Source organism: Citrus sinensis, chromosome 3 (assembly GCF_022201045.2).
Source record: "Citrus sinensis cultivar Valencia sweet orange chromosome 3, DVS_A1.0, whole genome shotgun sequence".
In the NCBI taxonomy this organism is placed as follows: Eukaryota; Viridiplantae; Streptophyta; class Magnoliopsida; order Sapindales; family Rutaceae; genus Citrus; species Citrus sinensis.
In genome coordinates, this window is record NC_068558.1 from 4818184 (window position 1) to 4842154 (window position 23971).

General features: G+C 34.5%; 3 protein-coding genes across 7 annotated transcripts in view; 2 read left to right on the forward strand and 1 right to left on the reverse strand.

The window, feature by feature from the left end:
• Positions 1-281: 281 nt before the first annotated feature.
• LOC102626102 (glutamate dehydrogenase 2) lies at positions 282-4205 on the forward strand. 2 transcript variants are annotated; one of them, XM_052438789.1, is made up of 10 exons: positions 282-610; positions 695-808; positions 2079-2300; positions 2403-2477; positions 2586-2702; positions 2829-2910; positions 2995-3079; positions 3258-3333; positions 3421-3507; positions 3695-4205. In XM_052438789.1, the coding sequence occupies exons 1-10, from the start codon at positions 503-505 to the stop codon at positions 3875-3877; spliced, it is 1149 nt and encodes a 382-aa protein (XP_052294749.1). In that variant the 5' UTR covers positions 282-502; the 3' UTR covers positions 3878-4205. The 2 variants fall into 2 exon arrangements, with proteins under 2 accessions (XP_052294749.1, XP_006477081.2); XM_006477018.4 differs by having other exon boundaries at positions 2829-3079.
• A 2783-nt stretch (positions 4206-6988) lies between these two features.
• On the reverse strand, positions 6989-9428 carry LOC102626987 (light-harvesting complex-like protein 3 isotype 1, chloroplastic). Its single transcript, XM_006477021.3, has 3 exons — positions 8949-9428; positions 7550-7687; positions 6989-7451 (listed from the first exon to the last, which is right to left on the reverse strand). Exons 1-3 carry the CDS (start codon positions 9307-9309, stop codon positions 7201-7203), a joined length of 750 nt encoding a protein of 249 aa, XP_006477084.2. The 5' UTR covers positions 9310-9428; the 3' UTR covers positions 6989-7200.
• A 6674-nt stretch (positions 9429-16102) lies between these two features.
• LOC102627265 (ATP-dependent Clp protease proteolytic subunit-related protein 4, chloroplastic) overlaps positions 16103-23971 on the forward strand; it is a 30674-nt gene continuing 22805 nt past the window's right edge. Inside the window, exons 1-8 of one of the 4 annotated variants that reach the window (XM_006477022.4) lie at positions 16103-16402; positions 17307-17510; positions 17919-17974; positions 19705-19831; positions 20004-20081; positions 20916-21029; positions 21110-21222; positions 22387-22692. In XM_006477022.4, the coding sequence (XP_006477085.2) occupies positions 16166-16402; positions 17307-17510; positions 17919-17974; positions 19705-19831; positions 20004-20081; positions 20916-21029; positions 21110-21181 (888 nt within the window). In that variant the 5' untranslated portion in view covers positions 16103-16165 and the 3' untranslated portion in view covers positions 21182-21222; positions 22387-22692. The other 3 variants (XM_052438237.1, XM_006477023.4, XM_052438236.1) reach the window with 3 other exon arrangements.

Genomic DNA, 23971 nt, shown 5'->3' on the forward strand with positions numbered 1-23971 from the left:
ATGTAACATAACTAATTCTTTTATAACCGTTGAATAAAAATCTAACGGTTATAGAAATAAGATGATATATAATTTTATATTTTGATAATCGTTAGATTTTTCATCAAACGACTGTGAAAGAATCATGTATCTTATATGATAATGTAAGATAACAATCTCCCTTAAAAAAAAAATTATTGCATGAGAGTTGCTAAGTGAAAGGTGTACGAACACTATTAGATATTCAAATCCACTTGTCAACTTTCCCTCTATATATAGCGGCTTCGAAAAACAATAAATAAATTAGTGTTCAAAATAAAAACACTCCTATTTTTCTTAGTCAGGATTCATTAACACAACCCAGTGGTGTCACTGCTGCATACATTGAGCCTTCCATATGCCTACACCCCATTTGTTTATACAACTTTTTGCTTTATTATTTGTAGCTGACGAGTTTTAATTTCACTTTCCTTTTGAGAATTCAGTTTCTTGTTTTCACTTTTCAGTGTTTCGGTAGGCAGCCATGAATGCTCTTGCAGCCACCAACCGCAATTTTCGCTATGCAGCTCGAATTCTTGGGTTGGATTCTAAGCTTGAGAGAAGCCTTTTAATACCCTTCAGAGAAATTAAAGTAATTGATAATATATAATAATATCACCATTTATTTCTATGATTCATTAGGGGTTATTTGATGATCTTGCTGCTGCATATGCAGGTTGAATGCTCAATTCCGAAAGATGATGGGTCGCTTGCAACCTTTGTTGGATTTAGAATCCAGCATGACAACGCCCGTGGCCCTATGAAAGGTGGAATCCGCTACCACCCGGAGGTGATCATATGTTAACTCTTGATTTTATTTATTCATGTTTTTACTTTTATTTCTCGCTTTGCATGTTGAAGTTGATTAATGCAATCAAGGTGATTCCTTGCATGCTGGAGCTAGCCAGATTGATTTGGGTTTCTCAGCATTAGTTCTTTCTTGCTTCTATTGTTTGTATAATGTTTTTGCATCTTAATTTCGAAATGGGGCTCTTTATATTTGAGCTTGTGCGTTAGTAAGAAAAGTGCCAATTGATGACATTAAAAGGATGTGCTTTTCTAAAGGTATGCCGAAATGAAGCTTAATTCCATCAATAGAATGAAGAGAATTTCCTAAATTTTACCCATATATGTTTTCAGTTATCAGTGATTGGACAAGTAATGACGAATGAATCAAGAAAGGGGGCTATTTTGTCAGCCTTCTGGTCATTTTACTAAAAATCTTTTCTGCGGAGTTCTCATTATTGACCTTGTTGATTTCTTTGTGAAAAATACTGGTTTGTCCTATTGAAACAGTATCCTAGTTTAGGATTGCCCACTTTGACTTCCATTAAATGCTTGTTCTTGAGATTAAACTATATTTGTTTGATCTGCTAACAATTTCAGTACAAAGAAGAGAACTGTTTTACTTGTTGAAGGCATTAATGTGTGGACGGTTGTTATAACACGCTGCTCCTTTGGAATAGTTTGTGCATGCTTGAGATTTTGCCACATTTTGTCATCTTGCGGTGCTATGGGTTTAGTGATCAAAATTTGTCTTCTTCTGTTTCGATTTTGCTGGTGGTCCTTTCCTTACATTAACTTTACTGTTGCAATCACTTGCCCATATAGTAAAGCCAGCATCGTATTTGTTGTGAAATTAATGATGAAAATTGTACCATGTATTATTGTGGAGAAGTATTGCATTTTTCCTTTTGTAAGTCCTCTTCAAGTAGTCCACAAGCCTGAGAATTTGTTCGACTTTTTTGTAGATAAATGTCGACAGCATATATATATATATATCTTCCACACAACAAGCTGAACTAAATTAAAATTTATCCAGTATCAAATCCTAGTTCCCATATTTTGTTCTGCATGCTTTAAGAATCTCATTTAATGTATGATACTAGTGCTTATCTGCTTAAAATCAGATTAATTGTGGTATAACTCTTTCAGATAGTATCAGATGAAACTGTTAATTAACCTGTGACTTATGTAACAGATTGTCATGAAATAAATTCCTTGCTCGTATATATTTTTTCAGTATCAATCATTAACTGTTATAGTTTATCTTGTTCAAGGTTGACCCGGATGAGGTGAATGCTTTGGCTCAACTGATGACATGGAAAACAGCTGTAGCTGCTATTCCATATGGAGGAGCAAAGGGAGGGATTGGCTGCAATCCGAGGGAGTTGAGTATGAGCGAGTTAGAACGTCTAACTCGCGTTTTCACTCAAAAGATCCATGATCTTATTGGTATTCACAGGGATGTTCCTGCCCCTGACATGGGAACTAATTCACAGGTATCCAGTTATTCTTAATTGAATTTGCTTAAGCCATTTAGGCTGACCTCTGATTACGTCCCGTTAAAGTTTGATACATTTAATTGATCTTTAACTGGACAGACAATGGCATGGATCCTGGATGAATACTCAAAATTCCATGGGTACTCACCAGCAGTTGTTACCGGAAAGCCAATTGTAAGTATCAAGAGAGAAACAGAGAAACAAAAATGTGAGTGATCGATGTATGGTAAGTAGAAGAAATTTAATGAACTCTATATTTCCTACATTGATATGGAATTTTAGGATCTCGGGGGATCACTCGGAAGGGAAGCTGCTACTGGACTTGGAGTGTTCTTTGCAACCGAGGCTTTACTGGCTGAACATGGAAAATCAATTTCCAATATGAAATTTGCTATCCAGGTAAACCAATTTTATTTGAACAAACCAATTTTATTTGAACCTTTCCATTTCTATAAAAGAAAATCAATTTCAGCTGTTTGCATACATGACGTTGTATTTTCAATGATACAAACTGCCGTCGCTTAGGGTTTTGGAAATGTGGGCTCCTGGGCAGCAAAATTTTTCCATGAGCATGGGGGAAAGGTTGTTGCAGTCAGTGACATCACAGGTGCAATTAAGAATCCTAATGGTATTGATATTCCAGCTCTGCTAAAATACAAGAAGAGCAATAAAAGCCTGAATGATTTTCAAGGTGGAAATGCAATGGATTTAAATGACTTACTTGTCCATGAATGCGATGTTCTTGTGCCATGTGCATTAGGTGGAGTCCTCAACAAGTACGTAGTCTTGTTTGGCTATTAAAGCCAAAACCTTCATAACTTCTTACCTCATGGCTAATTCTTTTTTCAGCTGGGTTTTATGTTAATCCTCTGTATTGTGTAAAAATATTCTGACCTCAGATATGACTACAACTGATATATTCATATATTGTCTTAATATTTTGGTTCTTGAAAGGGAAAATGCTGCAGATGTGAAGGCAAAGTTCATAATTGAAGCAGCCAATCACCCAACTGACCCTGAAGCAGACGAGGTAATATTGTAGTAGAAAAGCTTTTTCTAGTTTATGTACTTTTTCCGAATTCAAAATCCTAGACAATGAAATCTTTCTTTTGTGCAGATTTTGTCCAAGAAGGGGGTTGTTATACTCCCTGACATATATGCAAATTCAGGTGGTGTGACAGTGAGTTATTTTGAATGGGTTCAGGTACTAAACCATCAATATATATGACCCTCCAACTTCCTTCCATCTATCAGCTAAATAGTGTGCTTGTATCATTTTCAACACTGGATTGTACAAATCCTTTTAGTGTTCTACCATTTTACATAATTTTATGTTCTAGTCCAATGTGTACAATAACATATCACTCTATGCGTTAATGCATGTGCCACAGAACATTCAAGGATTCATGTGGGAAGAAGAGAAGGTTAATCATGAGCTTAAGAGGTACATGATGAGTGCTTTCAAGGACATTAAGGCAATGTGCCAAACTCACAACTGCAACTTGCGCATGGGTGCCTTCACTCTTGGGGTGAACCGGGTTGCACAAGCTACTCTGTTGAGAGGTTGGGAATAAAGAGGCAACTTTTTCATTTCCACCGTTCAAATGCATTTTGTGGTTGCCGGGAAATTGCTGGAGCAGAATAAGGAACTTGATTGTGACTAGTTTTAGTATTACCCTTCAATTTCTTCGGTAAAGTGAGGCTTATAATACAACTGTTTGAAGCTCAAAGAAGCATTTTAAAGAATCGAAACAGAGATGGCTAATCTAAATCCTGTAGAAAAAACTAATAATTGTATTTTATTTATATTTCTGTGTGTAATGTTCTGCAAAATATTGTACATGCCTGTTTTGCACCTTCCATTTGACTACATAAATATAAGATTTGCATTATCGTATATAATTTGCGTGGTTGCGGAAAAGTTTCGCCTGCTGAGTGGGGTTCTGTCAATGGATAAACCAACAGGGCTCATTTGCAGGTTTTATTGTTAGATTTGATTAAGCATTTATTTTTGCATACATGAAGGTTCTATGGTAGTGTGGATTGGGTATACTAAATTTAAAACCTTATTAATAATATAAATTAGTACAGAGCGAGTAAGGATCAATCTCATATAAACTATTCTATTTACATTTATTATCAACTCTAAAGTAGGACTTTAATAATAATAATAATAATAATAATAATAATAATAATAACTATAAATAAAAAGGGAATTTTATGAATTTTTAATTAAATAGTAAAAAATAAATAAATTAAAATTACGAAAACAATAATTTAATAAAAAATTTATTTAAAAGAGAAAGAAATAATAATGATGAAAATTTTGGTTAAACGATCATTCACCACCACCAAACATGGACGTAATATATCAATTATATTATTAATTTCTATTGAAACTATCAACCATAGACAACAATAAGTTTTGTTAGTTTCAAACTTTCCTTAGTGTTTCGATTGATAAAATAAGTTTTTCACATAATCTCTAACCATTAAATAATTTAAAACAACCTCTTTAATTTTAAGATAATAAAAGTATTAAGTAGAGAAAGATATTAGGTTGATCTAGGCAATAAATATCCAAGCTCGAATTATTTAACCTAAGTTATGTTCTCCATTTGAAATCACTGATTGCAACCTGTTACTAATAAATAAAATTTTAAGATAATTACGTATTAAGAATTTTAACCTAGCAATAGAATTTATTCAAGTCCTATCTAATTGGTCATTCAAATACAATAAGAATAAAATCATAGATATTAATTATAAAAGAACATAAACAATCTCAATTAAATAAATTGAATGATAGAAATTGAACATTAATTATATGATATGTTTGGGATTCTGAATTTATCCTCAACCAAATAAAAAATTTAACTTAATATAATTGAACTGAGAATAAGAGAGTTAACTTAATATAATTGAACTGAGAATAAGAGAGTTAATAAAATCAGTCGAGTTAATAAAACCAGTTATAGAGATTAACTCAAAGGGCTGACTTTCTCTCTTGAATCCCTCTTGACTGCCGGTTGTTAGAGGTGGCAAAAATACCCGCCCGGTCCGGACCCGGACTGTACCCGGGTGTTGCGGGCCGGGTAATACCCGGCCCGGGTATGAAGCCGGGTCGATCTTGGGCATCACTTGATAAACCCGGAACCCGGATTTTATTAAAAAAAATTATAAAATATATATTATTTTAAATATTTTATATTTATTTGACTTATTTATTATACATATATAAAGTTTTAAACACTTAAAGTTTATATTTTCATGTCAAATTTTATTGAAATAAATTTAAAACTTATAAAATTATCAAAAAATAAAAAATATATACACATAAAATATTAAAAAATATAAAATCCGGGTACCCGGATTAAAACCCGGCCCGGACCCGGACCCGGACCGGTTGCATCCGGACAGGGTCCGGTCATGGCAATACCCGGACCCGGCCCGGGGTTTTGCCATCTCTACCGGTTGTCCCTATCTTCAGAAGCCAAAGGTTGGCTTTTATAATACCCAAGGTTGGGCGAATCAAATTTGGATTCTCTTTACAATTTAAAGCAATTAATTTGTTTCCTTTAATTGCCTGCACATGCCAATTTCAATTCTTTATCCCCTAATGCATTGTCCACCAATTGCTTAAACAATTCAAGCGCATGCTTAATTTAATATGGCCATTTCCTTTTTTTTTTTCCAATTTGCTTTCCATATATAATGCCATGCATGTGCAATTGCCAGAATTGCTGAAGATGAAGGAAAAACCATCCTCCACCAAGCTGCTGCTCGAAGAAATCCTCGGATAAGATTTTTGTCAGCCACAAGAAGAAGAGACTTCATATTTGTTTCTATGATTAACATTGGTTTCATGATGTGCGGACAGGCTTACTGCTAAATTACAACACTCCAAATGCCGTTGCCTTGCAAGTTAATGCTGTGAACAAGTGTAGCCTAACTGCGTCGGATCTTTATGTTCTTGTTCCTTGTTACTCAAGCTACGACAATATTGAAAGGCTCCTTAAGAATACTGGGGCAGATACTTCGCAAATGGCGTTACTATCACTTTCACAAGAAGCTGAAAATCAATTTCTCACACAATCTGGGCAAGAAACAGTAGCCATATCAAGCTCTGTTGGACCCGGAAATTTGTCCCCAGAAGAAACGGCAGACTGGATTGACTACTTCAAATTATATTTCAATGAAAATGATCCAAAGAAAGCGAGGAATGACCTGAGATTAACGGCTGTATTTATGGAAATTGAGAACTTCCAGGCTGTTTTAAGCCCTCCTGTGGGATTAGGGATGCTGATGGTCAAGCATGACATTGAAACCTCTAACTTTCCTATTTTATTCCCTTTCTTTGTCTTCTTCAATAGTTTAGGGGTTTTTATGTATCCTTGATGACAATGCTTGTACTCACAAAGAACTTTCCTTTCTTCTTAGAGCTGTTTGCAGCCATGCTTGACTGAGTGCTACATCTGTGCAATAGTATAAATTGCACCACCTGAACACTTCCAGAAGTTTTTTTTTTTTTGGTTAGTGCTGACCTGGTTGGTGCCGGATGTCGATAGCCATCATATCTGGTAAAATAACAGGATGGTATAAACGAAGACATAGAGGACTTAAGTGCCCACTGGAACAAATTGCAGTTGGCTATCTGTAATTCTAAAAGTATTTGATGCTAGATCTCATCAGGAATCTCTTCTATAGCGGAGTATATCTTTCATCTCAGGGCATATTAATTCACTAAAGGAAAATGTGTCCACACAATTCAATACAGGTTAACAACGCGAATAACATAAGAAATAGAAATCCATATCAATAACCCCGCTACCTTAGATAAATGACAGCTGATCATGAAAAACCAAAAAATGAAAAACCATTGTAAACTGCAATCAGACTACTCCTTTTTGGTACCACTTGTGGTCTCGTCCTGCCAGGTTGCTTGCCATTGCTTGTCGTAAAATGTTGTCTCCTCCAGAAGCTTTTTCAGGGTTTCAATATCCTCGTTCTTTCTAATTAGAAGTACTCCAACAACTGCAACAAATAATAGAGTCTTGCAGAAGAAGTTGCTCATTTGGTCCACCAGACCTACTCCAGTCAAGCTATCAACCAGATAAGCCATGAAGAATCCAATCATTGCAGCACGGCCTGTGACAAGTTCATAAAATAACATCAGTCGGACTAGCATCACAGCAGAGATGCATCATATAAATACACTGAAAATGAAAAAGAGGGATCTGTCACACCATTAAGCAATTCAGCTTCAGGTAGATGGAATCTCTTTATCCATGCCCACCAAGGTACAATTGAAGTGTCAAAAATCACAGGGTCATCATTACTGGATGATTCTGGGTTATTCTCCAGCCATTTTCTTCTTCTAGCCTCTGAAATGCATTATCCAAGGAGGACAATAAGAAACAGAGCAACCTTTGAACTGTTAGAATTTAAGTACAATAATTCTTCTGCGCCTCGAAGCCCAAATGAACCTCACTTTGCACAAAAGAAAAAGCAATCATTTGTATAACTATGCCTGTAAAAGTCCAGCTAAAGGAAAAGAAATGGACCCTTTCAAAAAAATATTAAATAAATGAACAGAAAATAGACCAAAAATCAAAATAAGTCTACCTCATCAACGGTACTTGTCACAAGCTGTCTTAAAAAAGTTACAGGAGGACAACAGAGTTTTCTAATTTAAGACTGATTAAGACAAATTATTTACAGCATATAAATTTCATGCCATGAACTTTAATCAAACATCTCGTTAGCTCTATGTACATATACTACAAGATATCCAAACAAGATTGATTTGAAAGGGCCTCCCAGGTCAAGATAAAAGAGGGCATATTATCAAAATTATAAAGGACAAAAGGTGCAATTCATCACATTAAATCATCTTAGGTGGCAAAATCATGTCCCTATTTCTTACTAGATCAGTAAGCCAATCCAAGTGAAAAAAAGTTGGTTTGCCTGGCATACTCAATTCTGTAGCATCATATGAGCTGTGATAACTACAAGTGTTCAATGTAAAAGAGTGGCCAAAATAAATAACCATCTATCCAAATTCAGATATTACTAAACCTTTAGGGTTAACTCCTTAGTCAAGAGGGCCTGCTCATACATCATTTTGGACAAGCTCAATCTTTTGCATCTAAACTAACAGTCAATATTCCCCTTCACATGTTTGTGTTCTCAATTTCATGTACTCATGCTAGCTCTTTCACAACACTCAATGAGTCTACCCACTATTTAGAGTCAGAACATTTTACCAATTTCTTTTTATCAGTTTGGTGTCTAAATACCATACTGTACCTACTTTGTTACATTCACAAGCAAACAGAACAATATCTCGAAGGATTTTTTGGACGAAATAAATTTAGAAACTAGCCACACTGTCCAAAAGAAAAAAAAAAACCCATTTCACTCACCAAGATTATACGATCTTAGATTGCCAACTGGTTCTGATTCATATCAGTCAATTTGTTTTCTAAACACTCTCCCACATATCCTCAACAACCAAACAAACTACAGTAAAAATAAAACAAATTAAAACAAAAACTACCCCTTTCTTCAGAAGTGATCATGGACTTAACCACATAAACAAACAAACCATCTACCCAAAAAAAAAAAAAATGCCAGAAACCTCACCAGCATCAATAACAGCATCCCAATCAGTCTGCCCATTTTTCTGAAACTGCTTTAAATCCCAAGTTCCATTAACCCACTTGGGGTCCTCGAATTTGTTCACAGCTTTCACTTCTGGTGCTTCGACCGCCCCATTGGACTCTGTCGGACCCTCCGAGGCCTCCCGAACCTTTGGTTCTTCAACGGTGACAGCTGGGGCTGAAACTCCAGCTCCATTATCAGCTGCAGAAGCTCTTAAAGTGAAAAATGATTCTTTTTTAGAGCTAAGTAAAAAAGTGGGCTTGTGGGTAAAGGAAAATTGAGTTCTTGAGAGCATAGATGATGGAGGAGGAGAGAAAGAGAGCAGATCTATGGATGTAGACATGGTTCAGTTTCAGTGGTGAGACCGAGGGAGTTTCAAAGAGTTCAGAACATTGCTGTGCTTTGTCCTTTTGAGCTATCTACAACCTCACAATCACAAGTCACCAAGCCACAAGTGTTCAGGATTTTGTACTTGACTGAAAGTATTTATTATATTTTAGGCCCAGAAAATAGAAAATTGTAATTAACGTAATAAAAATTTACTTTATGATACAATAATTTCCTTACTGCGAAGTTGAACGAAGCCCTTTTCAATCTTCTACTCCTTTTTTTTTTTTTTTTTTTTTTTTACTAATCAGAAGCAATCTGTTACTCCAAAATTCGTAATTTAGAATTTACCGTCAAAATTTAGGCAGCTGCTGCAAAATAAATTTGTATTATAGTTTAAAGATTTATTAAACATATTTTTAAAATTCGCGTACTAAACAATGCGACCTAAGTATTGAGACACTATATTTATCAAAGACTCTATCTCTTATAGACATGTTGTGCCGCCCAAAAAAAAAAAAAAATTTGTAACTACAAAATAAAATATGATAGTATGTGTTAAATATAATTTTGATAAAAATATAATAAAAATATTATAAATCATTCATTATCTTTACTTCCAAATCACAACAATAAATGTTTATCAAAATATTTTAGGACATATTCGATAATATGTTTAGACTGCCGTAATTTTTAAAATACAACACTAAATATTTAATAAACATATATTGTTATAATTTAAAAACTAAATTAATTTAACAGAGAGTGTATTTTTATTAAAAACATTCAAACCAGATAACGTACTAGCAAACAATTTGTGATTCATTATTACAGCAGCTTACATACAAGAGAACAAATTTAATTAGAGTAATGATACAGCCACAAACTCTTGTACAAACTTATTTTGTACAAACTGACGTGGCATTAATTCATTGGTTGAATGAAAATATAAATGAATAAAAACAAATCATGTGGGCCAAGTGATATTTAATTCAACCAATCTTCTCATGCCACATCAGTTTGTACAAAATAAGTTTGTACAAGAGTTTGTAGCTGTATCATTACTCATTTAATTAACATACATAATATGTTTTTTGTTTTTTCTTTTTTGAATAATTAAATAGTATAATTTTGGCCAGCTGAAACCGTAACATATATATATATATATATATAGGGTTTAAATTTTATTAATTAATATTTTCATCTACTCCGGGCGTCTAATTTAATCGACCAATATGCTAAGATTAAACAAACATATATTGAAACCGTAAATGCAGACATTGCACTTTGCTAAACATTTTTTTTTATGCTTTTGATGCATTCGACATAATCAATTTTTAAAAGAATATAAAATAATTTAAAATTTAATTTTTTTGTACACAAGATATTTGTCAATGTAAAATAATAATAATAATAATAATAATCAGACAATGTCAATGAATTTCGTTGACAATATATTTGTTTATAACAAGAGAGCTTATTTTACAGCCAATGTTTTTGAGGTAATTTTTATTAAAGGAATAGCACATTGGCTGTTGCCTACGGCCTTTAGTAGTGTTGTTGGTGCCGGTCGTGTTGTTGTCACATACCAGATTCGTAATATTATTGTTGGCGGCGGCAGCGGCTGGACTATCTTCTTGCCAATAACCATGGTATATAGCTGCGGCAAGCAGTACAGCGGCCGCAAGTATGATATTCCGGAGACCATTACCAGATTTATCGGCCTGCTGGTACTGGCTTTGGATTTATTGCCAAATATTATGTTGTTCCCAAGAATTAGTGACTTCTTTCAATGAATGATAAGTCCCGACTTACAGGCCCTGCAAGTTTAGTGGTGCAAGCACCGAGTTTCACAAGCCTTTGCTCTGCTCCTGCACTGCGTAGGGTTAATTTTCCCAACCTTTCTCTCCAGCGTACCACGTTGAAGATTTAACATGTTCATAGCCTCTGACACTCTTGGCACTTACAGTGACATTTGGAATTACCAACTTGGATCATTTAATTCAGAGACTATTTTATTAAAAATAAAAAGAAATAGTTGCATATATTCAATTAATTAAGGGGATCAAAATGAGCACTCCCCCTTCTCAAATGTACTAAGAAGCTGAATAGCTGAGAAGCCCCACGCGCAGAGCAGAAAAGAAAAGGTGTTCATGCTAATAAAGTGGCTTTATGTATGAAACAGTGATCTCCAAATTAATTTTTGAAAAACGTCTTAAAAAGTTGTACATGGATACAGCCACTGTGTATATATCAATATAAGATCAATCGATATAATTTTAAAATTGTATGCTCAATGGTTCTATTTTTTTTTTTTTTTTGGTCTGAACCACGAGGTGATCTTGAGTGGGCCCTAACTGTGGGAGACACCTTTAAACCCGTACCACAATTCAGACTAATCTCTGCTCGCACCGGGTCGGCCCATAAGGGATAAAGTGCTAGCCAAACTGGTGACTACATACAAGAACGAGACTTAAATCCATGACCTCTCTTAAGGAGTGATAATACCAAACCACTCGCACCAATAAACTTTGGTTTGCTCAATAGTTCTATTAATGATGAGTTCTTTATCTTTTTTTTCGCCCTTTTTTCATGGTATCAAACAGGAAAACGTGGCTAAATTGAATTGTCAAATTAATTGCATGATTGTTTTTTTAAAATACATGCAAGCATCTCGTAACATTATTTACTTATTACTTAATTGATATGATACTTCCAATGCACTCTAGAAATTCTCATATGCAAGGCAGTGTTTCCATCGTCATCCTTCCATTTGAGGATCTGTTCTTTGTTGGATAGTCTAAGCCATCCAAACAAGACTTTAAAAGCATTCAGCTTACAGCAATGTGTACAGCGTTTTAACATTTAACCGTCGTGTCTTCAAAGTCAACAAAGGATGGGCAACAGACAAAAAATCAGCCAAAAGATGAATATTGTCTATTTGGACTACATAATATATATTGTAAAAGAGTAACCGTGATGCATCCCCATTGCTTTGACTCGGATGAACTCACCGTCAATTGCTATACCCCCTACAAAGCCACGTGCATGGGGGCTGAGCCAGAGATGATTTAGCTTCCGAGCCAGCCAAGGCTTTAAGCTTGCCATTTCCATCGCAAAATGGTTGTTCCCAGCAGCGGCAGCCTGCAGCTACGTGCAAAGGAGTATCAGCAAATGCTACCCCATCCATACGCTCTAGAACATGAGGATCCTCTACAAACATTGAATACAGTGCCTCAGGCCTCAGCATCTCCCATTTCCAAGTTTGCTTTGTAAGCTAACTACATACTGTAATGATTAATGAGAAGGTTGGTATATAATTGTATATATGTCTTTGCTCAAATGATGATTGGTCGGCCCTCACAGTCACTGATGAAATCTTTGAATCTGTAGAAAATTAAGTAGGTGTACAACCCTAACTAGCCATCTACATCTTATCATTATTTATTTATTTATTTTTATAGGAAATGGATGCTTGATGTAAATATTCCAGCAAATACAGTGAGGAAGCAAGGTAATGAAGCGGATTGATAGGGGGTATATATAATAGATATTGTTTTGGCAGCAGACAAAGCCATCGTATTTAAGATATATTCTAATCAAAATATGATTATGTCTCATTCTAATCCAAGCGACTCAATAACATTTTGATAATGCTTTAAGCCAAATTAAATGACGCTTTGATCATGCAGATCCTAGTGAGATCATACTGCCTACAAAGGACATCATGTAACTTGACAATGGTGTTAAATAAAAAGAATACTAGAAATCATTCTTTCATATATTTTTTTTATCAACCCGATTACATCATCCACATATTTTCTAAAGTAAAATATAAAAATAGATAGAAGATTTCGAGACGGGTCCTCTACTGATCATTTAACATTTGCTTGCATTTTTAAGATCTTATAATTTATATATATCATGTCTTCTACTTATTAGTATAAATGATTTCTATAATATGGTGAAACAGTTTACAACAGTCACATCGTTTAAAAATCCGTACTTGAGAATCTTTTATTTATGTATATCTACTTATTATTTTTGTTTTTATCAACCATCACATAATGGTTGTAAAAGCCACAAGCCAAATGTAATCTAAATAATCTAAATCTATAAATTTTAGTTGTATTTTGGATGGGCAATTTCAATATCCAAGTCCACCTTGGCTATCTTATTTTTCATTCTTTTGGAGAATATCACATGCACAACAAAATTTATTTTTAAAAGTTCAGTAAGTTTTAAAAATAAATATATATGTTTAGTAAATCTTATTGTTAAATTGCTGTAAAAATACAAATGACTGAAATCAACAAAATATGGAATAAAATTTATTTATAACATTTCATATTTTGTATTTACAATAATTGATAACTAGAAAAAATTTATTTAATTTTATACTTTTAATTTGCTATTCAATATAATAGGTAATAATAATAATCTTTTTAAATTTAATGATTTTATTTTCCTAATTGAATAAGGATACTTTTGGATTTTTACAATACTCGTGAGAATATGTATGGCATTGTACTAAGTATAAAATTGATTCCAAAAATTAAAATTTAAAAAATATTTCTCCTCTAAATTTTAAAATATAGAATGGAGTAATTTGCCAAAAGTTGATTTAAAAAAAATTACCAAAAATCAAAATTAACTTTTAGCTTTTTGTAATTATTTTTAAACGTCTAAAAAACAATCTCAAACAAGACCCTTAAGGCTAGTTTTGTAATTCTAATCAATTATGAAGAGAACCAACTAAACGTTTGATAAAATTTATTTTAAAAAGGTGTTATGAATTTTAAAAACAATCATAAATGTTTTGCAAATCTTATTATTTAGTTGTTGTAAAAATATAAATGATTAAATTGGACATAATGTTCAATAAAATTTATTTACACATTTGTAAACTTATACATAAAATATTTTTTTGTTGTGTATATATTAAATAATGGATAACTAAAATAAACATTTTGTACTATTAATTTTATTTTTTTATTTTGTTATCTCAATAAAATTGGTAATAATAATAGTCTATTGAAAGTTAATGATTTTATTTTCTAATTAATAAGGATAGTTTTGGATTTTAATGATAGATTAGGATGTATATAGAATTGCATTAAATATGAAACTGATTATAAAAATTAAATTTTAAAAACATACTCATTCCTTACTATTGTAGGATGATATGATTTTACCAAAAGTTATTTTAAAAAAATGTCAAACACCAAAAATTAATTTTTAACGTTTTAAAATCACTTTTGAGTATCTAAAAACAATCCCAAAGACACCATTTATGTAAAAGAAAATTCATATGCCTTAGCCCTAAAGTTAAATGGTTTTTTTCCAAAAAAAAAGCAATCCGCGATTTGGTCAGATGTTTATAAAAAATAGTCTAATTCTCCAATTTTATCCTGTCACCAAACGTGCTCATTAGGTACTTCGATAGTTTCGATTTATCTCATAGTTTGGTACTACTCCCTGTAAACGGAGGTTGGGTGAATATTATGATTGAGCAACCGATCACCTATTGTAAATTTTCTACTATAACCATGTTAATCATATTTTAATTTTGAACTTACAAAGTTTAATAAGAAACCTTTTATACTCTCTATTTAATGTGCAGTATAAGAATCTAAATGATGTAGAAGTATACACCGAGAACACCCTAAATTCATTTCATAATAGAAATCATAATATCACATAAAGATATTTGGGGTTAAAAAAAAACCACAGAGCCACAAACAATAGCCGGCTCAGCTTATTTGCCTGCTATACGAGTAGGGATGGCAATGGAGAGGGGAGGGGAGGGGAGGGGATCAACATCCCCATACCCATCCCCGATATTCTCCATATATCCACATCCCCTCCCCGTCCCCATCAGAATTGCTTGAGGGGATCCTCGTCCTTTCCCCGAATAATAAGAGGGGATCCCGAGAGGTCCCCGATCTCCGAATAACTAATACGTTTTTAAATTTTGAACTTAATTTAATCATATTAAAATAAAAATTTAAGCAAAAGTAAAGTTTGACAATATATCTTACACTAACATTAATCTCATTACCAAAATCACACTACAAAGTATAAATCATCAAAATAATTATGTTCTTCAATCTTCATAATCCTATAATAAAAAGAAATTACTTTTATATCAATAATGAAATAAATAAAAAAGGTATAGATATTGAAATTAATATTTTTAATAAAAATATTTACTCATGCTCCTTCTGTTCTTCTTCAAGGGATGTAACAAATTGAAAGATAGCATCAGGTTTCAAATTTAAAACAATAAAAATAATATAAGCAATATGACTCATTATCTAAAATAAGGTTTGGTCGAATAATAATTTAGGACTACAACTTGTTAAGTAGGCTCAAAATTTTTATAACAGATTTGTATAAATATTTTGATATTTATTATTTATACTAATATTTAATATTTATAATTTAAATTTCATTATTCATTTATTAATAATTCTAAAAAATAAAATAAAAATTAAAAATTAATACAAGGAAATGGGGAAATGGGTAGGGAATAGGGATTCCACCTTATCCTCGTCCCTTCCCCAAATAAGAAATTGAGTAAAAAATTGTCACCGTTCCTTCTCCGAATAAGAAATTAAGTATAAAATCGTCTTCATACCTTTTCTAAATGGAGAAAATCCCCAAGGGTTCCGTACCCATGGAGATTTTTGCCATCCATGTATACGAGAGGTCTTGTTTTCGTAAACCCAGGCCGATTAATTTGGATCGAGTGAGGCCCATGCCCAGCCCAAGCCTTATAAGTCGGATCCAAATCCTTTTATCGTTTCACAGTTTGCTAATTGCTAATCGTCAGCCTTTTCACTCTTGCTCTCTAACAACTCCGCTACCAAATGGAAGTCGCCACCGCATCAGCGCCGATCTTCGGGCTCCGCACGCGCATGTTAGCAACACCACCACGCACCTCTCCACGAACCGTAAATTGTAACCGAAACCTATCCACCAGCTTCATCTCTCCATTCGCAAACGGCAGCGTTTCCTCCGACTTCTCCGGGCTCAGGCTCCGACCCGATTGCCTCAATCCGGATTCATTCTGCAAGTCCAAGCCTAGGAGCCCCGTCATCACCATGGTACTTGCCCAACGTTTTTTTTCTACCGTTTCACATTCATGTTATGTTTTATATTGATAATGTGCTTAAATAATACTTTTGAGTTATGAGCAAAATGCTTAATGTAAAGTCTGTTATATAGTAGGATGAAATAATGCTTCGTTAATCCTTTCTTTTTGCTTGTTTGTCTGAAGTTTAAAAAAATTAATAAATGAATCACAACCTTACATAATTTGGAAGAACTGAGAATATTTTCAAGTCACACTATTCAGTGGCACAGACTAAGAAAGCTTAATTACTGATGTGAACTAATAATAACTCGTGCATAATGCTGTTCCAGTGCACAAACTATATCCTTGAGTGATGTGCCTTCCAAAATGGACTCTGCTTTGTCGAACCAACAAGAAGCAATGACTGAACAAGTGCCTTTTTGAATGATTCACTGTGTCAATTGTATTCCTTCCTTTCATGGAAATTTTTACTCTTTTTTTTTTCCCAAGTTTAATGCGTCGTTCCTTGAGGTTACATTGTCGAAAACAAGGTTGCCTTCTTTCTGAAAGAAACAATCTATAGGCTGTGGACCACTACACCAAATGATACACATCCTCCCTCTTCCCCTTAAGGGAATTAAAGAAAGAGGAAAGTAACTCTGAGCTAGTTGACCATACCATCAACAGCAAGTAGGATTGTAAGATGGGGACAAAAACTGAGTGGTGAGATACTTCTTGTGTTGATTGTTTGAACTTGATTATTATGCGAAATAAGAGTATGCAAGTTTAAGACTTCATGTCTTGTAATAGATTATCTTCATCCTGTTTCTTAGCAGGTTATATCTGATTGATTTTTGAGCATTAATTTTCTTTGCGTTATTCATGCAAACAAGTAGTCCACTTATTCATTTAGCTTGCCATGCTCCTCTGAGCAGGTCATTCCTTTTACTAGTGGAACTGCATGGGAGCAACCTCCACCAGACTTGGCATCTTATTTGTACAAGAATCGAATTGTTTACTTGGGCATGTCTTTTGTTCCTTCTGTCACAGAGCTGATTCTTGCTGAGTTCCTTTACCTGCAGTATGAAGATGCTGAGAAGCCCATTTACTTATACATAAACTCTACGGGAACAACCAAGGTTGGAAGCTTTCTCTGTCATGCCCCAGTTTTCTTTCAGATTTCATGTATTAATGCTTCTGAATACATATTTTGAATCTCGAGCATCTTATGTACTAGGTTTTCTGTTTTTCTCCTGGTTCTCTTGCATGGACACTGGTTTATGAATAGTTGGGCCCGGATCAGCAATCATGCATTCTTGGTCTCAATTATGGTTGCAGTCTTGGCCAGTATTTATGTTCATTCTTAAACTAGACTTTTTGTCTTCTCCTCTTCTCCAAAAGCCAAGTTTAGCAGTTATAAATATGCTGTCTTCTCTGCTTCTTTTTCTTTATTAAGCGAGAAAAGTAAATAATACGTTGCTAAAACCATGTTGCCTTGGCTTTTATCTATTGGTTCATGCTAATAACAGAGTTTTATATTTTGTCAGGGTGGCGAGAAGTTGGGTTATGAAACTGAGGCTTTTGCGATATATGATGTTATGGGGTGAGTAGTCTTTATGCCTTTCTTCTTAAGCAATCTATTCCTATTGAAATGTGTTTAGTAGTTTGTTGTTTGCTCTGAGTGAATGCAAAAATGGATTTGATCACTTTTTTCTAGTTTTGTTGGCAAAATTAACAGATTGGCTTCATGTTTGACCATCAAGCTTAACTGCTTTTATATAGTTTATGCCTTGTGATTGAGAACCATGCTAAGGCTTTTAGCAACTTGCAGGTGTCTTCAGGCAGTACAATGTTGGTTTTCCATAAAAAAAATACCTGCCCATAAATGCAGGATGAAGCCTTCCAATAAGCACAAATGAAAAAAAAAAAAATCACGAATTTAACTAATGCTTTCTATACTTTCTTGTGATTTCTTAGTTATGTGCATTATCCAAAGAGGCCCTTTGGTGCTGATTGTGGGAAAAATATTTTGGCCTAAATTTCACATATTTTATGCTTTTGTATGATAATCTTCAAGTTTACGAAATAGGGTGCCTAGTGTCAGCCTGATGCATGCTAATGTCCACATATTGTTATCTCACTGACCAAATTGCTTTAAGTTTTTGGTGAGTCTAATCTCAATCTAGTAAAACTTTTTTTTTTTTTATAAAAACCCTCCTAAGATTATCCCATTGTAGTAATGGTGATGAATATCTGTATTCCAATGTCTCTATCAAGGGTAAGATTGCTTATTCCTTGTTAGATTGGAATTGGAATTCAATTTTTTGAGGAACTTGAACGAGGGAGAAACACAAGAAGCTTCTGCTCTTTTGACTTTACTGGAGAATGTTTCGGCTAATGTTATGATAGAGTATAAAAGAATTCGGAAGCTTAGTCCTTCAAGGATCTTTTCTTGCAAATCCTTTTTGGATAAGTTGATTGATGATCAAGTTCCTTTGAACTTTCAGCCTGCCCATATGATTTGGAAAGCTAAAAGTCCCAAGTAAAGTTCAAATTTTTGCTTGGTCCTTGGCTCTTGGTAAACTTAATACCTTTGATGTTATTCAAAGACAGAATCCTAATGTTTCTTTGTCTCCTTCTTGGTGTATCAAGTCCAAGATAAATGGTGGAAGTGTGGATCATTTGTCTTTGCATTGTCACACTGCTGTCCAGCTATGGCATAGATTGTTTCAGGCAGCTCAAATCTCTTGGGTGATGCCAGCTTCTAGTATATCTATGCTTTCAGAGTTTATTCATGCTTTTGGGAAAGGTGAAAAAGCTAGAGTGCTGTGGAAGTGTTCGGTTATGGCCACTTTTTGGGTGATTTGGCTTAAAGAAATAGAAGGATTTTTTAAGATTCAGAGGAAGATATCATCTTTTTGTGGGAAAGAGCGTGATTATTAGTTTCTCTTTGGGCCACAGTTACTAAGAATTTCAAGATTCTTCTTTCTTCTGCATTCATCTAAACTGGGAATGGTTGTTGGCTTAATTCTGTGTTTTTTGTTATGATTTTGTTGTAAAGCTTTCGTAGTCTTTTAGATCCCTTGCTTATCTTTTCATCGGATTAGCTCTTAACTGTATAGATCTTCTAGTGATCTTTTGGGGGTTTCTTTCTTTGTGGACTTATTGTTCACATTTTGTGATTATTGTTCTTATTAATACTAGTTTCGTTGTTTCCTATTAAAAAAAACAAATAAATAAAATTTCATAACCAACTCTAACCATCTGTATCCCTCTTAATTCAGTGATTTCTTAACTGATGTTTAATTTAATTATTATCTTCTTCCAATGCAGTTATGTCAAGCCGCCTATATTTACTCTTTGTGTCGGCAATGCTTGGGGTGAGGCAGCGCTTCTCTTGGGTGCCGGTGCCAAAGGAAATCGTGCAGCTCTGCCATCGTCAACAATCATGATAAAGCAGGTTCTTTCTTGACCAGTGATCTCCAATGTCCTAGTTGTTTAAGTATCTTCTGAAATATTGCTCGGGTGTCTTGCAAGGCTGGAGATACTGGAATTTGTTTGCTTAAGAGCTCCTTGACATGGTTGAACTCTGTTAAATTAAATGTTCTTATTCTTTCTCTACCTATCTGCAGCCAATTGGGAGGATTGAAGGTCAAGCAACAGATGTCGAAATTGCCAGAAAAGAAATGAAGAATGTGAAGGCAGAGTTGGTAATATTGATGATTATACTTGAATGATTACACATTTCCTCCCCATTAATCAAGATTCTGAGATAAATCTTTCTTAGTTAGGATTTTTTTTCTTAGCAGTTTGAGGATTGGGGGGGGGGGGGGAGGGAGATTTGAGGATGACCAGAAGTAGACTTATGACATAATTTTTTTTGTGCATTTATCTTTATCTGTAAACTGGATATTTGAAAAAGTTCATTAAACTTGCATGAGTAGTTGTGGTGGTTGATGCCATAGCTTATCAATCAGGAACAGTGTTGAACTATGTATTCTTGAAGAACAAAGGGCTGCCACTATTAGTTGAAAATCTAGAAGCTTATATGATGCTTAATTCAGTTATATCTTTTGAACCTGGCCATAAATTCACATATACTTTTATGAATTTATAATTATTCTTCAAAAGAAACTAAATCTCAAATTGTTCTATCATGACCTTGCATATTTATGTTGACATGCATATCAAAATTTTCATGAGTGGCCAAAGTTCTCATTTAAGAAGTGTTAAAAGTCAATTTCTAAAATCAGTTGATTTTACCCTTCTAAGGGAGGAAAAAGAAAAAAAAAAAAGAAACAGGAATGATTTTCTTTTCTTTCTATTCACGGGGAAAATAGATTAAACAAGAAGGATTCTGCTTATTTGCCAAGTTAACGTTTGAAATTATGCTTTGAGTTATCTGAACTTGATTGACGGACTTTATTTATTTCTTCTGTTTCCTAGGTGAAAAATTGACCACATTAGCAACTTTGCATTTGGATGTGCATTAGCAAATATGACAGCTAAATGTCTAACATATGTATTTCAATCTGTTTTCAAAGGTTAAACTCTATGCAAAGCATTTTGGAAAAACTCCTGAGCAGATTGAGGCTGACATAAGGCGTCCAAAATATTTTAGTCCCAGTGAGGCTGTTGAATACGGCATCATAGATAAGGTTCCTACAGTCAAGAAAGATTTTTCATTGAACCTCATTGTCATGCATTACTGAATATATTTGCCTTTAACATTCTGCAGGTACTGTATACTGAAAAAAGCCCGGAAGACCATGGAGTTGTTTCTGACCTGAAGAAGGCACAACTGATTTAACTGTAGGAAAACTCGGACTGGTGGTTTCTTGGAGTATTCAGGTAAAGCGTAAAAGTCATTGTCAGACCATGAATCATGTGATGATGAGGTTTCTCTTTTACATGATAAAACATATTGTTATAGTTCTTGATGTTCCCTTTTGTACCAGCATGCGTTCAAAAGAAGCTAAGTCTTGTTTCTCAACTTATTTACAACACTTGTAATTACTGTAGTCAGTTGTTAGTCTACTAGGCTACAAGATCTCTTAATTGCCTTAGTACTAATTCTTGTGGAAAGACTGAGAGTTGGGCAAGGTTAGCATCCCATGTGAAAGAGGCCCATCTGGTTTTTCAGATTTGTCACCATAAACCTTACCAGCAGGATGCTACTTCAATTCAATTAGAAGAGTTAATTAGTGAATCAACCAACTTGCCTCCGCTTAACAAAGTGATTAAACCCATAACCTGAACTGATTTATAGATGCAACTAGTAAGTGAATGATATCTAGATATTAGCATGGAGGAGAAACCAACACTTTTAGACATGTCCTAATAACTCCATTCTCAATTAGTGTGCTGTGGAACTGAAAGTAATTGCTTGTTCTTTTCAGTCACACCACCACCTCTACATTATTGATCTTTCTTTCTGCACAAAATATCTAGCATAGGACACCTGGAAAATTATACTCTCCAATAACTGTAGTTGATGGTTTGACTATGTGGTTCAATTGCTTTACAGCTTGCATTTAGATTTTTATGTTGAGATTGTTGGAGTTGAGATTGAAAGTGGTGGAAGAGACATTTTTTGTTGGTGGTATGCCTTGTGGCTTTTGGTATTTCTAGTTTCAACCCCAGCCGCATCACCTTGCCCCTCGCATCATCCAAATTTTTTGCAAAGTGTAGGAAGGGGATGCTGCGAGAAGATAAGTAGTTTAGAGACATCAACATTCAACCATACACATACTTTGGGCCCAAGTCTCCACAGTATTATTCCATTATGTACACTAGTGGTGGATGTCCCATTAAGGAGGGTGATGTCATTATTTGAGTCCATTATAAGGACAGTCACCATCTCTATTTGATCCCCCCCCCCCCCCCTTCTCTCTCTCTCCCCCACCACCCTTTCTCTTCCAATTAGTTGAGCATGTTTAGGGACTTGACATTCTTTCAGTGTGAAACAGTTCATTGAAATTATTTTTTCATTGGCTTCAATATTTTGTTATTCAGTGGAAGTATAGGTAGATTGAATTGACAATGTCCAAACAAAGCTGAAAAGTAGTGGTTTTGAATGAGGTAATGGCGATGCCAATCTCAATGCATTCGGCAAGAGGAGGGGAAGCAATATGGGTCAGAATGAAGATAGGTTTTGGTAAGATAAAATGTTGCTACCGAAGTGTGTGGATCTATGGAATGTACTTTTATCTCATCCATGCACGTTATTTACATGCGTGTCCAAGCATGTAATATCAATGATTCTTTTACATCAGACACCAGTGGTGTCGACACCATTGAATAAATTAGAGTATTCCAGTATATGCAATGCCCAACAGTGGCTTTTGTTTTCTCTGTATTACATTTATGTTTCAAAATTTGTCATATTCTAACACGAGGATCGACACAAATATTGATGAATTGTTACAATAATTAGCATTGTCAAATAAGTAGAAATCAGAACTCTTCCTGCGCTTGATGTTGTTCTGTTAACGAGTGGCCTTGGACAAGCGACCATTTTCAGTCTAGGTGTCCTTTGGGGTTCTGCCAGTATAATTTTTGTTGTAGAGATCGGAATTCCTCAAAACTAAGGGGGGATCTTCTCCGCATTTTGACTGATACTTACAATAAAAAGAACTCATTTTTGCGATGATGCAGTTTCGAATATTTATTTGAACACAAAAAGTGTTTAAGAAAAGCTTCTCTAATGAGTTATTCCACCACAAATGGTTAGTTTCGACTTCCTTGGGGAAGTGTCAAAAAGCCGTATGTGCTGTCCCATTCGTTACTCTTTTTCATTGTATCACTGGTTTGCATGCACGAATACAACATTATGCAGGCTAATTAGTTAAAAGGGTATGGCTAGGGCCGACAGATGGATGACGAGGAGCATAGCTCACCCACCCCATCTTCCAATAAATAGTAATTTTTCCATTTATTAATGGAAAACTCTCTAGTTCTTTAGCACTGCTCCTTATTAATTGTTCTACAGGCCTCCTCTCTCATGCAATAAGTACACTTGGTTTTTCTTTTTTTCTTTTTCTTTTTTTTATCTTACGTCGCACCAAACGTGTCAAAAACGACAAAGTTTAAAATTGATTTTGTATTTTACAGTGCAACAACTGTTAACTTAATTATGATTAATGAGTGCTTCCGCCCCTAATTTTCGAGCATAGCTAAATACGTTTGCCTGGCTTGACCCGTTTATTAGTGCGTTACAACCAAAAGACCGATGGTGATCGAGTGGGTTAATCCAGTTGTTATGAGCCTATAGCATTTGCTTTTGACTCGACAAAGCAATTTAAAAAAACGCCATTTTGGATACACGTACATCACGTACTAAATCCAATTGCTTGGTGTGGTTTCCCTATTAGCCTTCACTCCTTGACTCAATAAGTAATTTCCAGGTTTTAATTCCACAATTTACTCAGCATGATGATCGAGAATAAGGATGGCAATGGGGTGAGGTGGATGTGGAGAGGACTACTATATTCCCGATTTTATTAAAAATCTCGCCTCTATTCCTCACCTCATTCTCCAATAAATTTAGAGAGATGGGGAAGGAAAATCCCTATATAGGGAATAATTTCCTCATTCCCCA